Source organism: Plasmodium fragile (assembly GCF_000956335.1).
Source record: "Plasmodium fragile strain nilgiri unplaced genomic scaffold supercont1.9, whole genome shotgun sequence".
Classification (NCBI taxonomy): domain Eukaryota; phylum Apicomplexa; class Aconoidasida; order Haemosporida; family Plasmodiidae; genus Plasmodium; species Plasmodium fragile.
In genome coordinates, this window is record NW_012192589.1 from 36,370 (window position 1) to 52,395 (window position 16,026).

At 43.4% G+C, this 16,026-nt stretch overlaps 5 protein-coding genes across 5 annotated transcripts in view; 2 read left to right on the forward strand and 3 right to left on the reverse strand.

The window, feature by feature from the left end:
• Nucleotides 1-3,918: 3,918 nt before the first annotated feature.
• AK88_01060 (uncharacterized protein) lies at nt 3,919-8,682 on the forward strand (the record flags this gene model as incomplete). The annotated part of the gene is made up of 4 exons (XM_012478698.1): nt 3,919-7,948; nt 8,063-8,135; nt 8,331-8,460; nt 8,611-8,682. 4 exons carry the CDS (start codon nt 3,919-3,921, stop codon nt 8,680-8,682), a joined length of 4,305 nt encoding a protein of 1,434 aa, XP_012334121.1.
• Nucleotides 8,683-9,718: 1,036 nt separating this feature from the next.
• AK88_01061 (uncharacterized protein) lies at nt 9,719-10,270 on the reverse strand (the record flags this gene model as incomplete). The annotated part of the gene is made up of 1 exon (XM_012478699.1): nt 9,719-10,270. The coding sequence occupies one exon, from the start codon at nt 10,268-10,270 to the stop codon at nt 9,719-9,721; it is 552 nt and encodes a 183-aa protein (XP_012334122.1).
• A 1,390-nt stretch (nt 10,271-11,660) lies between these two features.
• AK88_01062 (uncharacterized protein) lies at nt 11,661-13,874 on the reverse strand (the record flags this gene model as incomplete). Its single annotated transcript, XM_012478700.1, has 10 exons — nt 11,661-11,736; nt 11,901-12,040; nt 12,157-12,234; nt 12,322-12,367; nt 12,476-12,576; nt 12,650-12,832; nt 12,968-13,042; nt 13,164-13,257; nt 13,425-13,546; nt 13,707-13,874. 10 exons carry the CDS (start codon nt 13,872-13,874, stop codon nt 11,661-11,663), a joined length of 1,083 nt encoding a protein of 360 aa, XP_012334123.1.
• A 360-nt stretch (nt 13,875-14,234) lies between these two features.
• On the forward strand, nt 14,235-15,566 carry AK88_01063 (uncharacterized protein; the record flags this gene model as incomplete). The annotated part of the gene is made up of 1 exon (XM_012478701.1): nt 14,235-15,566. The coding sequence occupies one exon, from the start codon at nt 14,235-14,237 to the stop codon at nt 15,564-15,566; it is 1,332 nt and encodes a 443-aa protein (XP_012334124.1).
• A 72-nt stretch (nt 15,567-15,638) lies between these two features.
• The window catches only part of AK88_01064 (caltractin), a gene marked incomplete at both ends in the record, with an annotated part of 4,066 nt that continues 3,678 nt past the window's right edge, over nt 15,639-16,026 (reverse strand). Inside the window, 2 exons of the mRNA XM_012478702.1 lie at nt 15,639-15,725; nt 15,932-15,991. Coding sequence (XP_012334125.1) covers nt 15,639-15,725; nt 15,932-15,991 — 147 coding nt within the window. The remainder of the gene's footprint in view (nt 15,726-15,931; nt 15,992-16,026) is intronic.

Genomic DNA, 16,026 nt, shown 5'->3' on the forward strand with positions numbered 1-16,026 from the left:
TTTTTTTTTTTTTTTTTCATCATTCCTTGTGTGAAAGTCCTTCAAGGGGGATGCTTACCCAAAGAGTGGCCCCCTTGTGGAGATGTCCTCAGGGGGACATGACCGGACGAGGTGATCATCGCATGACTGGCCACTCGAGATGGGCGACGGGGCAAGTCTCTGCATAGGGCAGACGTGAGTGACATTTGTGGCCTCACCCCACCACGCCTTCAAACAGGCAGAAAAATATATAAATAAATATATGAAGCTGAAGAAAATACAGTGCCACAAAATAACGCACGGACACACAGGGTAGTGGTCACTACGCGTCGCACCCACGGCAGGTGTTACACCTGATCGATGCGTTACAAAGGAGGAAGTTTTCTTCTCCTTGTCTCTGTTCATTTTATTCTTACATTTTGGGGGAAGGACCCAAGGGAGAAGAGTAAATCAAACCACACGAGGGGGTAGGGGGTGGCCTCGTAAAAGTGATCACTTACACATGTGTAAAAGTGGGACGGAGAAAAGTTCATCACTGTCATTCAGAGTCAATTTGATCGGGGAGCCTTACAATGGAAACGTTACGGGGTGGGGGGGAGAGCGTAGCAGAATGTGCAGAGCTTATAGCTCTTTACTTGGCCCAAACGGAAAACACTAAACCTCTTTTGCGTTGCGGGGAGCTCATCAACTGTGCACCACGCATCGCTGCTTCCCCTCTTCACGTCGCTGTTGCGTGATGGCGAAATGTGAGCTGCGTTTGCACGAAGGAATCCCCCCCTCATGGCAACACCAGCTCTTCAAAACAGTGTAGAAGCAGTGGCGAGGCGATCATACCCTTCGGAACACCTGCCAGTTTAACCATTTAAGAGCGCCCATGTACCGGTGTAGGGAAAACAAAGAAGTTAACAAACAAGAAAAAAAAAATTTTTTTTTTTTTTTTTTTCCAATTAAATGTGCACAGTTGACATGGGTGATCTCATATACATCTCTGCAGAACAAGATGGTCGTTCATATTATTTTTTTTCCCTTGTCCACATGCATGCGAAATAAAATGTTGCATTTTATTTTGTACCTTTCTCTTTTTTTTTTTTTATAAAGGGGTCCACTTTGTGCAACGCACAACGATATTGCTTTTGCATGTACATGTATAATATATGTTGCATACACTTTCTCTGCATGCGCATGTGAGTTTCTCTGTTTTTTTTTTTGTTTTTTTTCTTTTTTCCATCCCTTTATAGCAATATCACGTGGTAATAAATAAACTACGCTGAGTATTTGTAGGAAGGTTATATACACGTACTTTATAATATACGCATGAGAAAATACGCGCAGTGGGGGATGCTTCCCCCCCAGGGGTGGAAGCCATCCGTAGGAGAGGTAACAAAAAAAAAAAAAAAATTGTAAGCCACATATATATATATAAAGCACGTTAAAAAAAATTACACCGTTGTTTTTATGGGGTTGGGTTTACCCCCTTCCTTGTGGGTTTTTTAAACGACATCTTGGGGGGGAAAAAAAAAGGCAAATTAAACCACGTGGGGTTCTGTTCCGCGAGGAATTCATTTCCAAGCTGTTGTTTTTTCTCGTAGTGGACTTGGGGGGGACACGTTATTCCCCCACGTGGAGAGTCCCCTCTTGGGTCCAGATACGCCCCCCCCCATTGTTTCCATCTCCATGTCCCTGTCCCCCTTTTCGCCCCGTTGCATTTTTATACACTCGGGGCCACGGATTCCCAGTTGCAAAGAGGGCATGTACAATTTTGGTACACGTTTTTTCATACACGCCCACGCGGATATAAAAAAATATACTCGTATGTTATAAAAGTAACATGTAAAAAGTAATATGTAACGTTATGCAACACTATTTTTGAATCCCCCCCTACCCCAAGTACATGTGCGAAATGCACTTTCTAATCACTTTCTGCTCTCCAGGAAAAAAACCCGCCCCTTTCGTAAAATTCTTTACCCTTTATAAGTTGTGGAATCAGTGCTTTAACCCGTCCTCTTTCCCATCTGCAGTTTTTTTTTTTTTTTTTTTTTTTTTTTTTTTTTGAAAAAAAATATAATATATATATATTGTAAATTTACGTAGTCGTAAAACGGATAGAAAAAATAGAAAAAAACAAAAAAAAAAATTTTTCCCCATTTGGTGATTCTTTCTTTTTTCTTCATGTTTTTTCCTTTTCTTCTCATTCTTTTTTTTTTTTTTTTTTTTTTTTTTCTTTACCATTTTGCGCCTTGCAAATAATTAACCTATATGTGATGACGAGAGTACGCGCAAAGTGAATATTGTACATGTATGTATGTATATATATATATATATATGTTACGAAGCGCGATTACGCCGCTTTACAGTTTTTCCGCTTCACAATTAACGACGCTTCGCAGTGACGACGCCTTGCCGTTCTGTGTTGAAGGGTTTTTTTTTTTTTTTTTCTCCCCGCGCAGCGATCAATTTAATTGCCCATCGCCCGAGAGTTGTTTTTTTCTCCCCCCGGCGCCAGAGCGGGAAGCATCGTTTTCATTACACGGAAAGCGCGGCGCATTTGCATTGAGCACAAAAAAGTGTATATATTTCAATGTAAATACATTTTTATATATGCCCATTTTTTGTGCACATTTTTTTTTTTTTTCGCCCATTTTGTATTTTGTATATTTTTTTACATGCACGAGCGAGCGTCTCTTTTTGTTCTTTCATGTCGTGGACTCTCTCTCGTCCTTTCCCGTCCTGGACGCCGCTGCACGTGATGGAGAGGCAGAACACTTCACTATTCCGTGGGCGTTAGAAAGTGTGAGGGGAGGGGAGCAACTTAGTTTTTGTTTTCATTTGTAATATAAAATTTTTTTTTTTTTTTTTTTGCCCGTCCCCACATATCTTCTGCCGAACCGACGACACATTGCACCCGTTGTGAGTTTAATCCCCTCCTCAATTTGTGCATCCCACACTTGTCCTCATATGTTCTCGCGCGTAAAATGCTTTTGCGTGAAGAACTTTTCTGCTTTAATGTCCATTTCTCCTCGAGGTAGGGGCGGCAAGTGGCATGTCCATCGGCATTGCACAAGAGCGTATATTTTATGTGTATGCACAAAGGTACGTGTCCGTGTATGCCACTTAGAGCCCCTGCACTGACCCCCTACACACGTGCCTCCCTTTTGTCTTCTCTGTTTTGCAAATCTACTAACCATAAGACAGGTGCATATAATCTGTTGCTACGGGAGCAGCTCTGCGTTTGTCTCATTTGTCCTCTTTTGGCGGTTATGAGCGGCACCCCGTTGAGGGATCCGTTTCATTTGTTAATGTTAAGCTTTTTATCTGTGTGACATTCTCTTGTGTGAACTCCTCTCTCCTCTCCCCTTCCCCGCACACATGTATGCTAACCTTCCATCTGATGTGTTCCTCTGCAACCATTTGTAATCCACGCGAGTGGTAACAGCAGCTCACCGCCACCTCCTCTCCTTCATCATCATCGTTACACATTTGTCTCCCTTGTGTTGTACGTGTGTTCCTGTCCTCCCACCTGTTATACACACCTGCGTAGCGACGCTTGTACGGCCGTATGCACGCCTGCACCAACGTACAGGACGAGCAAGCACGCGTGTGCAGCGCGTAGGGGGTACGAGGGGACTCATCGGCCAAGTGACCTGAGTTTGCCATTCGCCCTGTTCGCGCGTCTCCCCCCGGGAGGAAAGCATGTCTACCTGTAAACCTACACAGATATATTTATATATATACACACCGACTTATGAGCACGGAGCCGTTCATGTGATTTCATCTCACGGACGTTCATTGCAACGCGGCACACCTATTGTCTTCCCCTCGTGGTGGTGTTACGTCACCGTGCTTACATCACGTGGCTGTCCATAGCTGACCGTAGCTGCCCCCGCGACTAGCTCCGCGCGTGTACTTTTACGGGGCTGCTAACTCCCCCCCACCGCCAACATGGTGATCGCAAGGACCATGAAATCACTCAAGGACCTGAAACAGAAGTCATTGGACTCCTTTTCAAATTTGCTATACGATTACGCAGGGTTCGTGTACGAGCGGCCATGCAAAATTATCGTAGCGAGTCTCCTAGGATGTTTACTCCTGAGCTTGGGCTTCTGTTACAGGGAGCATGAAAAGGACATTTACAAACTGTACTCCATATCCAATTCATATGCGTGTGAAACAAATGAAACGATAAATGATTTTTTTCACAAGAGCCGCAAGGCCTTTATCATGGTGGAGTCAAATTGCAATTTATTAAAGCCTCACATCTTAAAAGAGTTAAAGGAGTTTGAGGATGGAACAAAACATATTCAAGTCGACCTAACAGAAATTAATGAATGTACAAAAGATTCTGAACCCCCAGCTCTACAGACGGAAGCGTCGAAGGAGGTATATGATATCCTTTTGAAGAATCAGGATGTTAATGCAAATTTGGACTGGAAACCCAGCTTCAAAAGATTCAATTTTAATTTTGCTCTGAACAAATTGCTGGGGTTGAAAAATAAACTCACCGAGTATAACAGCGATGATACGAAAAAAGGACAAGGGAAGAAGAAAAAGGGACAGGATGGAACAGGAAGTGATCCCGGGGAGGATGAGGAGGAGGAGGAGGGAGGAGATGATGACGAGGAGGGGGAAGAGGAAGACGATGAGGAAGATGAAAAAAAAGGAGACAGCGACATGAATAAAAGTAATCCCAATGGAGGAGGCGATAATGGTAGTAGCGATGGAGGTGTAGTGAAGAATGGGGAAGGGACAGAAGGAAGGGGATTTCAACACGAAGTGATTGACATGGTGAGTAAAAATATAAAATGGGTCCAGGAAAAAATTACAAACATGTTAAAAGGAAAAACAGATGCTAAAAAATTACAACAGAAACAAACACCAAAGGTTAAACTGTCCGATTTTAAAGAAGATACTTTTTTCCCGCCATATTATATCCCTCCTATGTTGTTGAAGGAGGACAGGTGTTTACTTCAAAATGTATTTAAGAACAAAAATTTAAACGTTAATTTAAGAGAAGCCAGTGATGCTTTGAAGAAACAAATTACGTTCTCCCTCGAAGACATATGTGAGAAAAAATATAATGATTGTAATTTGAGTTCCATTTTTTTATATTATGAAAAAGGAAATGCCAAATATGAAAACCCAATTAAAGTAGATAATCTGGACTTTTACGTTAACAGGAAGACCTTCAAAGAAATGGTGTTGAAAGGTATCCTGGGTAATATGCAATACAAGGAAAGTCCCTTCAGCTACACGATCACCTCAGCCAATGCTATTATGACCATGATTCCCCTGTTGAACTCTCACACATATGAACCATATGTATTGGCATACGAGAAGAAGCTCATTGACTACGTTCGCTCTTACAACATGGATTATGTTATAGAAGATGAGGAAACAAATGATGGGAATGAACCTTTTATAAAATTTCATGTTTTTACAGAAAGAAGTTTAGAGGATGAAGTAGATCGAATTTCAAAAATTGATAATCTGACCAGACTACTCTTCATCATTGGTGTATTTCTTATCTTCATGTATGCCCTCTTCAATAATGTTACTTCCGTGTTGTATAGAAGTAAGCCTCTGTGTGCTATTATGGGTATCTTATGTGGTTTCTTAGGTTACCTTGCTGGTTCAGGCTTTTTATTCTTCCTCGGGGTGAAATCTGTCCCTCCTGCAGAAACAGTACCTTTCCTTGTCATTGGAGTTGGTGTGGATGACGTGTTTGTAATTCTTAATTCTTACTCACTCCTTTTCATGATTAAGGATAATAAGAAAAGGATTCAGCTTTGTTTAAAGGACAGTGCCCTGGCCATCACAGTTACCACGTTAACAAATATTATTGCCTTCCTGATTAGTTCTGTTTCTCCCTTCTATTCTATATGTAGCTTTTCCCTCTTCACCGCGAGCTCTCTCTTCTTTGGGTACCTCATGGTTCTCACTCTTCTCCTCAGCTTCCTCTGCATAGAAGGCAAATTAGAAAACAAGAAAAGGAACGTCTTCTCCGGTACTGCTCTCCTCTTCTGCTCCTTCTTCCGCAAGGGAAAAAATGACAAAGGAGCAAGAGGTGTGACTCGAAGCAGTTCCGGTGCAGCGTTACCCAGTACACCAGTTGCGCAAAGTGGTCCTGGTGTAGCTGCTCCTAGAGGGGGGGAGCATACCGCTGCTGCAACAGAACAGAATAATATCTCCCTGCAGATGGACAAAAATGATGAAGACTATAACAAAACACCAGTCGAGTATGAAAATATTTCAATTTATGAATGGATTCACAATTTATACCTTTTTGAAGAATCATTCAATAAAAAGAAAAAAAATGCTACCGTGTATTCCTCAAATGAGATTAGCAGTAAAGGGTATAATAACGAAAATGGAATGCAACCTTACCTTGCTCCACATGATGGACTCACGTTAGAAAATGTATGCCTGGAAAAGAAGAAGAGGAAAGGTGGTGGAGCCGCTATAGATGTAGCATCAGGAAAAAGCAGAAATGACCAAATGGCACTTAATTATTATTCCTCTTCCGTAGCAGCAGGTGCGCCAAGCACTACCCCCATGGAGGACGACGAGGAACAACCATCATCTTCATCGCAACCAGTGAGACAAGATGTGTTAGAAATGGAACAAGGACAAATGATTAATACAAAAGGAGGAAACAAAATTACAATTGTAAATGACATGTTTGTTACTCCTAATAAAAATGCAAATGGAAATGACTTAGATGATAGTGGTGCAGATAGTAGTGGTGTGGTGGGAGGAAGGGCCACCACTGGACGTGCTCGAGAAAGAAAGAATTTGTTACAAGAGAGAGAGAAGGGTCGTCTTATATGTGGTGATGATCCTCATGGAGACAACCACCAGTACAATAATTCAACAGAAATGGCAACCAAGGATACACTACTCTTAAGTAACCTACACGATACAGATAAAAAAAATATTTATTTGTTAAGTTCACATGATAATGCCCTTTTCTACAAGTACATATACGAAGAGCCAAAAGGGAATATAGGAAAATATTTCCGTTCCCTGGTGAAAAATTATTACGTCCCCTTCCTCTCCTCCTCCATGGGCAAAGCAATTGTGTATGTCATGTTCACCTTCATCCTTATGCTCTCTGTTTATGGGTGCACGTTAATGAAGAAAGGAATTAAATACGATAAAGCCTTCCCAGTAGATTCATATGTAAGGCTCTTTTCTGAAGCGAAAACGAAATACTTTCCTCACTATGGAGACATGATAGAAGTATATTATTTCGACAAGGATTTTATTAAAAAGTACAGGAAATTGAATAATCAGGTAGATGTGGTCCCTTCCTCTGTTCTCTACTCCGATAGGACAGACAGAGGAATGATGAAAAACCCTAAACTAAATAAAAACATCCACTGGGAAATGAAAGACCTGCAAGATGAAATAATTGACATGAGTGATCAGATTGAAGAACAGGATTTCGTGTCAGGGGTAGCCAATGGATTTACTCTCTTCCTTAACAGCAATAGTAAAAAACTGAAAAAGGAAACGCCTGAACAGTTCTACGATACCTTTGTTGATTGGATTCAAAATGATTATGTGGGAAATCTTTTTAAAAATGATTTTGTGTTTTTAAACAAAAAGCTAGTCGCATGGAGATACTTTTACTTCCAGGTCAATGTAGATGACTCTGAAATTTCTTCAAAGTGGTTAAAAACTTGCAAGGAGATAAGTAAATTGGAGGATCACAATGTGCAATTGCAGTGCTTCCACATCAGTTCCATTTTCAACGAGACAGACGAAGCCATTATTGAAGTCACGCTCATCAACCTGGGTATCACCATCATTACCATCCTCATTGTCACAGCTTATATTATTAAGGGATTCAACTCCTGCCTCATCATCGCCCTCATTATTTTCCTCATCGACCTCTGTATCTTTGGCTTCATGTGTTTGTGCGGCATCACCGTTAACATCATTTCCATGGTCATCCTGGTCCTCTCAGTCGGTGAGTGCCCCGGTGTTGCGATTTGCACCGCCGTGCAATATGTTGCGATGCGTTGCGATATGATGGAAAATTGCAGCGCTTATTCATTTCACGCTCTCCTCCCCCCCCCTGCAGGCTTCTCCATCGACCACACCTCCCACATTGTCCAGGCCTTCACCCACAGCATGGGAAAAACACGGGACGACAAGTGAGTTCCCGGAGGGATGCATCGCGCCACGCGCATGCACATGCACACATACATACACACATATATACTTACGTACATGTAAATATGTATATGTGTATATATGCATATGTGTATATATGTGTATATGTGTAGAGAGAGAGCCCAGGCAAACACCGCTTCATGCCCATATGTATGCTCCACCCCACCCCCCTGCAGGATGAAAGAGAGTTTGCACCTCATGATAGGGCCCGTCCTCCACAGTGGACTCTCCACCTGGTTTGTGATCAGTACCCTCTTTTTTTCGAACAAGGATTTCACTGTCATTTTTTTCCAAACCTTGTCTCTGGTAAGGCGCACCTGGGTGCTCACATTTGTGTCTACTCGCTGCTGAGCGACCACATGTGCATGTCGCGGCAACCTCGCATGGTCACATCGCATGCCGACATCATATGATTACATCACGTGGCAATCACGTTTCCCTCCCCCCCCCCCGCAGGTTCTCTTTTTTTCCGTGATTTTCTCCTGCGTGTTGTTACCAGTGCTGCTCTCAAGCTTTGGCCCCTTGTAACCCTTTTCAATTAAAAAAAAAAAAAAAAAAAAAAAAAAAAGGCATATGAGGGCACGTCACCGTTTTGCGTGTGGCTTCCCTCAGTATATGTCCTGTCCTACCATCTGTTACTTCCACATCTTTACCTCTCTTTTCACGTCCGCTGCCCGTTTCATGTGAAGAATTAATCCCCCCCCACATGTTAGTTTTTATATATTTCCTTTTTTAATTCAAATTTTGAAAGCTGGTCGAGTTCCTTGCCACGTGTTTTGTGTGTGTGCGCGAGCGAGTCGAGCAGTTTTTCCTCTCCACCGATTTTACCGTTACCACGCACGACTTCTGTAATATTTTACTGTCCAACACTTGTGCGCTTCTGCACATGTGCGTGGATTTATATTGTCCGCCTCTTTTTCCTTCTTCTCTTTCTTCTTTTTTTTTTTTTTTTTTTTTTTTTGCAATTCCGTTTTCGTATGTGCTTGCCCACACAGGGGTATGTACATATGTGTGTCCACACATGTGTGGGTGATTCCCCACACAGAGGGAGAGGTGGTACCAAATAACACGTGTGCCTCGCCCGACCCCCATCTTCCTTACCTTGGCTTTTACCACTCGCATTGTATATATACTTTTTGTTACGTGCGTGCTACCAAAAAGATTGACAAAACTTTTTTTCTTTTCTTTTCTTTTTTTTTTTTTTTTTTTTTAAAGTTATTTTTATTTAGTGTTTTTTTTTTTTTATAATAGTATAATTTTAAAAAACATATATTTTTTTTAAATTTTGAGAAAAAAAAAGAAAATTTTTTTTTTTTTTTTCCCGTTCTTTACTGGATGTAAAGTAGTAGTTGTTAGACAGGCTGCTGATGTTGTGAGCAGCTCGCTGCAATGTACATGTGGGATGGACACTTCTTTCCGTTACGCTGCTCACACGGCTCATGCCGCTAGCGCTGCTAACGCTGCTAACGCCGCCAACGCCGCCAACACCGCCAACACCGCCAACACCGCCAACACCGCCAACACCGCCAACACCGCCAACACCGCTAACGCTGCTAAACGCCGCTTACACGTAGGCGGCGTGCTCGTCCTCCCAGATAAAAATTTTGGGGTCCCTTTTGCAGAAGGCCCGGACGGCCATGGCCAGATTATCTGTGTCTTCCATCATGCGTCCCCTGCAACCAACTTTCAAATTCGGCGGAATCTTTTCCTCCTCTGAGTACAACAGCTTCTTCACATCTGCAACGGTGAGCCCATCGTCTAAATAAAACTTGGTCCCGTTTTTCCATTTTGTCTTTGTGAATTTATTATACATGTGATTGTATTTGGTGTAAAGGTATTCCTGAACACTCGCGATGTTGGTCCAATTGCTCACTCCTTCACTCGTCGACTCTTCTCCCTCGGTCAACTGATTCGGGTAAAGCTTCTCCTCATTGATATAAATGTAATACCCCAACTTGGTGTCCGCTCTGTACCGAGTACACCATATGACTCCAGGAAAGAGAAAAAGCATGACATATTTTATGTGGCTCTGTGCGTAGTAAAAGGAATGGTAAAGCTTCTTCAGCCGGTAGTTCACGTCCCGGAAGACGCTGTTCCATATGTACCTCCTGTACATGGCGGTCTTCGCTTGGGTGCTGCTTGCCGGGGCGTACTTTCCTCCCCCTTCCCCAGGAAGTGCAAAACGTGTGCACAAGTGTGGTCGTGCAGGGAAAGGCCGCTAACGGGAAAGATCACGACAGATGTTTGTATTGTAACCTTTTCATGTGATTCAGCACATGAACTCCACGAGCTCGCTTAAGTGTAACTGCCTTCTTCCTTGTGATGGGTGTTCGAGGTACGTCAAGTGTGGGGGGTATGGCCTGCTGCTTCGCAACGGCTTGGGTAATTCGAGAAGGGCCATTCCCTGCCGTTACAGTTTATCGCGCACAAACGGATTGTGAGCCCTTTTTCCCATCTGTTTTGTGTGTTTTTTTTTTTTTTTTTTTTTTTTTTTTTTTTTTTTTTTTTGCCTGACGATGTTCCTCGCCAGTCGTTTTGTAATAACCGAGAGGAGTGTGAGTGTCAATGTGGCATAACCTCAGGTCATCCCTTCATCATGTGCAAGCACTTTTTTTAAGATCTTTCAACGCTACGCGGCCCAATGCAGAAAATATAAATGGGGGGGACGGAAAGGAAACAAATACGCACGTTAAATGAGGCATTCCTAGCGGTTCCTCAACCGTTGTGTGAAGCGACATGTGGAATATGTAGCCCTGCCAATGGAGGGGATAACTTAATTGCAAGGGGGGGAAAAAAAAGCATATGTACATTTTTTTTTTTTTTTTTTTTTTTTTGTTGCACTCCCTTTGTCATTTTCTACATTGCACCACAGCTCCACTGTTGCAGGGGGAACAAAACGGACGTACACCCATGGGAGGAAGCGCACGATTCGTCTGCGCTGTTTTAGCGAGCCAAAGAGGGGGGAGGCGACTTCTCCCTACCCTGATGGCGGTGTTTTTTCTTTTCAAATGAATGTCCGTTGAAACAAAAGAGGGGGGAAAAACACAAAAGTTGGAAGTGGCCAGTGGTTAATCATTCCCCCTTTGAGGACAAAAAAAAAGATTCAGTTGAGCAGCGCTCACGAGGAGGCAACACAACTGCAAAAGAGAATACTCCTACTTGTGTGAATTACGCAGCAAGTAGGCTGCATAAGATGCTTGTCAGGGGAGAATAACACGTTTGTGTGAGTCCGAGGAAGCGGGCAAAACGGCCCATTTGCAAAAAAAAAAAAAAAAAAAAAAAAAAAAAAAAAAAAAAAGTTTAAAGAGCAAACAATGCACACCTTATATAGGTGCAAATATACACTCACGTCACGGAGGCAGAGTTATCCAATTTTACGTTTATTTTTTTTTATTTCATTTTATATTTATTTTTTAATTGCTCTCCAACATGGGAGGCGGTTGGCACGAGTGGGTGAGCAACCCAAATGAAAAGAAGCCCCGCCACTTCATATGAACACGCACTTTTTAAACGAGAAAAAATTCAGACGCCAGGAGAAGATGATCCGAAGGTATTTTCCCATTGGGCAGTACTTCACTCTTTCTGTTTGAAGGGGCAAGAGGGGCAAGGGGGGGAGGAGAAAATGGTTCAGTCAGATGACCATGCAAATGCGAATGGCACACTGAAAAGAGGGGGAGAGTCCATCAGGTGAATTGCGACACACATGCAAAGACTATGCGAAGGGGGCAGTTGTGTATATCCCTCACCCCAGGTCTTCAGGAACAGTTTTGGCCGACAGGGGAATAAGTCCTTTAAAAAAAACAAAGTCTATACACCCAGAGAACGTTGTCGTTTTGTTCGTGAATTCGGGTTCGGCTCCGTTAACCTGCTCGACAAAGGGAATTTTCTCCACGATGGGGTGATGGTTCATGAGTGATGGTTGGTGGTTGGAAGTGAATTTAAAAAATATTTTTTTTTTTTTTTTTATCACGTTGGCTACTCCCCTCTCAGGGGGGATTTTACCTCCTTAAAGGCGCTTTGAAACGGATCCACCAGGAGGTCTGGGTACCTCAGGAAGGCTTCGTCGTTCCGCAGCTCCGCCTAAGGGGTGGTGGCGTGTGAAGCATATTATTATAGCATCGGCATGATGCTCTTGTGGGGTTTCAACCCCCCGGGAAGGGGCTTTACCGGATGGTGAGGGTGCTTCGTGGGCAGTCTGCCGGTGGTTATAAGTCTGCAGTTTGGGGGGAGCGGTGAGAATTGATGATACCATCAGCCCGGGTTGCAATTAAAATTTTTTTTTTTTTTTTTTTTTTTTTCCCCACATGGGGGACCACCTTACTCGTACACTCCGCTCAGCTGGTTGTCCGCGACGGGTCCTTGCAAATGCTGAGAAAGGCAGTTTGACGCAAGCAGTGTGGGGAGCGCTATTTGTACAGCGCACTGTGCAGAGCCCCGTTTGACGAGCCCACCTGGCGCCTCGCGTGGACACGGTCGAGAACAGTGCAGGGCCTACCAAACGGGGAGTGGAGTTGAAATCCCCCACCAGCAGCAGAGGGACAAAGGGGAAACGCTCAAGGGCGGAACGCACAAAATGAAAGAGCTCCTTAACAATGAGGAAGGTGTGAAAAACCTTCACGTCTGCATATGCGGGGTTCCAGTGTATGTGACAGTTACAAACGGATAAAAGGGTTTTCGTCTTCCAGGTCATGTGCGTGTGGAGGGGAGGTTGAACAGGAAAGGGTGAGGGAACGTGAAATGCACACATGCATACACAAAGGGATGAGAAAAAAAAAAAAAAATACTCTACGTCTAAACTTTGCTTCGCGCCTACTTGGGGAAGCTCCAGGAGAAGCATCGTCGCCATACTGGTCCTCATTCTGAGCTCCTTAATGAATGCATCCTCGATCTGATGATTGAAAAAAAAAAAAAAAAAAGTAATTTCTCTCTCTCTTTTTTTTTTTTTTAAATTACTCCTGATCATACTTATTTTCCTTCCTCCTGTTGTCTTCCCCATGGTGTGCACTTACGTCACTCTCCCCCTGGTGAGCGTAACGCAAAAGATGAGTGGACACCGCCTCGCTGAGATTAAAATGTTTTTTGCCAAGCAGCTTGAATTTTTTGCTAATGGGAGAAACGACAGGGAAACAAAAATGGGCTATACGATGGCTCCCCCATAAGGTGCAACGTTCAACAAGCGTTGCTGAATGTAAGCGAGCCATGTCTGCTGTCGCCACGTCTGCTAGCGCCACGCGTGCTGTCGCGATGTTGGCTGCGTGAGGGAAAATTACTCGAATAAGACGCAGCAGTTGTTGCTGTTCGGTGTCAGGGTACTTTGCGGGGGCGCCACCAACGTCATTTTATAATAAGAACATTCTTTTTGCAGACTAGGGATCATCACTGGGGATACCTCCTAACGGGGCAGGGGAAAAGCAAGTGCACAGGGGGGTTGCAATTCATTTTTGCTAAGATTTGTATGAGGGTGCTGTCCCGCTGGAGGAGTGAGAGGTCAACGCGGTAAAATTCTGCTCATCTGAAGAAACCGCCCATCCGGGGGGAATTTTCTTCCCCACCTGTAGGCACATGATGTCAAAAGGGGTGCACGAAAACCTGTCCCTCAGGAACTTCACTCGGGAACCACTCTTAAAACGCGTGGGAGTTATACTCTCCGTCGCTTCGCGCACCGAGTGCCATATGTCATTGTACATGTTCCAGGAGCCTACTCGCATTTTAACCCCCATTGTGGGCAGTCGGGCCGTGAAACAAACACACCAGCAGCTGTACACCCCACATGGTCATCCCTTGTTCCATGAGGTTTTAGGGCGTTGTGCAGGGTGGGAGTGTGTCGCAAGAAGAACATATGAGGGACGCGAAAAAAAATTGTGGCAGCGGTTCGCTCACGTGTTATAGCATCACAGCGGTGTTGTCATATTTTTTTTTTTTTTTTTTTTTTTTTTCATCCCTCCCTGTGGTGTAGAAAAACAATAGAGGGGGCTTTCTCCATAGGGTAGAAGTAACACCACTCAACATCGGCCAGCTTCTCAACCTGGGCAAGCCGCTGAAGTCTGGGCAGCCGCTCAAAATGGGCAAAGTTTGTCAACATGGGCGCGCATCCGACGCGTCTGCTGCGGCCTGCGTTGCGTCCCGCCACGACTCGGCCACGTCGGGCCCCCACAAGAAGCTTTACCCAAACTGCTAAGAGGGAAAAAAAAAAAAACTACCCCCACCCCTGGAGAAAAAACAAAAAAAGCAACAGCAACACATATCGGGAATCCATCTTCCATGAAGAAATAACACACAAGGAAAATGTAAACAATAATGAAAATATATTGAAAATAATTCAAACAAGTTCAATCACCAAGTTCAGTGTGCAGGACTGTACTTTGTTCCTCAATTACCTCATTCGTAATAAGAAAAGCAAACACACACAGAAGGAAGTAAAGAATTTTTGTAGAGTGAAAGTGAGTTCCTCCTTGTACAAAGAAGCTATGAGCAAAATTATAAACTCCGTACTTACCTATGATGAAAAAAAAATTTTTTTTTTTTTTCAAAAGTTTGTGGAGTTGAGAGATTTAAATGCTATGGAGCACATGCTAATACACATGCACACAAATCAGTTGTTTCGATCCTTCACCCTGTACAATTTAACTGAACTTTTTTATAATTGTGCCATCCTCAACTATAAGAGGGAGAGGAGTGAAGAGGCTTTGAAGACCATCATCGATTACCTACTGTCCAATGCCATTCGCGCAAATGAGCACTTAAGACACCTGGAGAAAAAACTTGTCAACCATGCCACTGTACAGGGCGCAGATGGGAGACCTGTGTACATACGCAGCTTTGCCAAGAGTGGCCGCCGTCATGAGGGAACTGTACCCACCGTGAGGAAGCAAGAGAACAGGAAGAATAGCAGTCGCATAACTGTGAGAAGTGTCGATGAGCAGTGCGCCAACCCATTCGACGTAAACTCCTTATCCAACGTCATGCTGTACAAGCTAATATATGGACTAGCCAAAATGAACAGAAAGAGAGAACTCGTGAGGGAGCTGCTCACGTTGCTCATCCCATACGTACGCTTCAAACTACAGAGTACAGATTATGTATTTTCAAAAGACAGACCTGATATCATTACCAAGATGTTGTGGTCTTATGCATTTGTACAAGTGAGGAACGTTAATCTGTTTCTCGATTTGTCCCTCTCCATTCAAGTCTCAATTAACCAACTCAAGCTGGATGAGCTCAAAATTGTAAAAAATATTTTTTTAAATTTTTTCATATATGATGAGTTACTACTGGATACACTGGAAGAGCGCATCGACTACATGGAGGAGAAATGCCCGAGACCCTTATCGCAGCCGAGGAAGAAACCTTTTGTAAAGAAAAAAAAACGAGTGGCACTCACGGACCAAATCAAGCTCAAGTTGAAGCGGTGAGGGGAAAAACGACGTACAGGCTGCTTCCCCCTCACACACACTTCCGAACACCCCGTCGTGGCATGCTTCCCCTCAGAACAAGTTTGTCTTCTTCATAATGCGCATGAATTCCTCTTCGTTAATTTCTCCGTCTCCGTCTCGGTCGGCTTCATCGATCATCTGTCGTTTGGCCCAGGAAAGGGGAAAAAAAAAAAAATATACATATATATATGCATATGCATACAAATAAATAAACAAATAAATGGTGGGGACAGCACACGGATGAATTATTATGTGCACGACACACAGGTGAACCAGATCAAGTCAAGCTGTTCATAATCGAATGCGAAGGAAAATGTCTCTCTGCAAATATGCAACGTTCGCACCTCCTGTATTTCCTCATCAGTTATGTTTTCTCCAAGTTCCTTCGCCACGCGCTTTAAATTCTGGGAGGTCAAAAAAAAAAAAAAAAAAAAAAAAA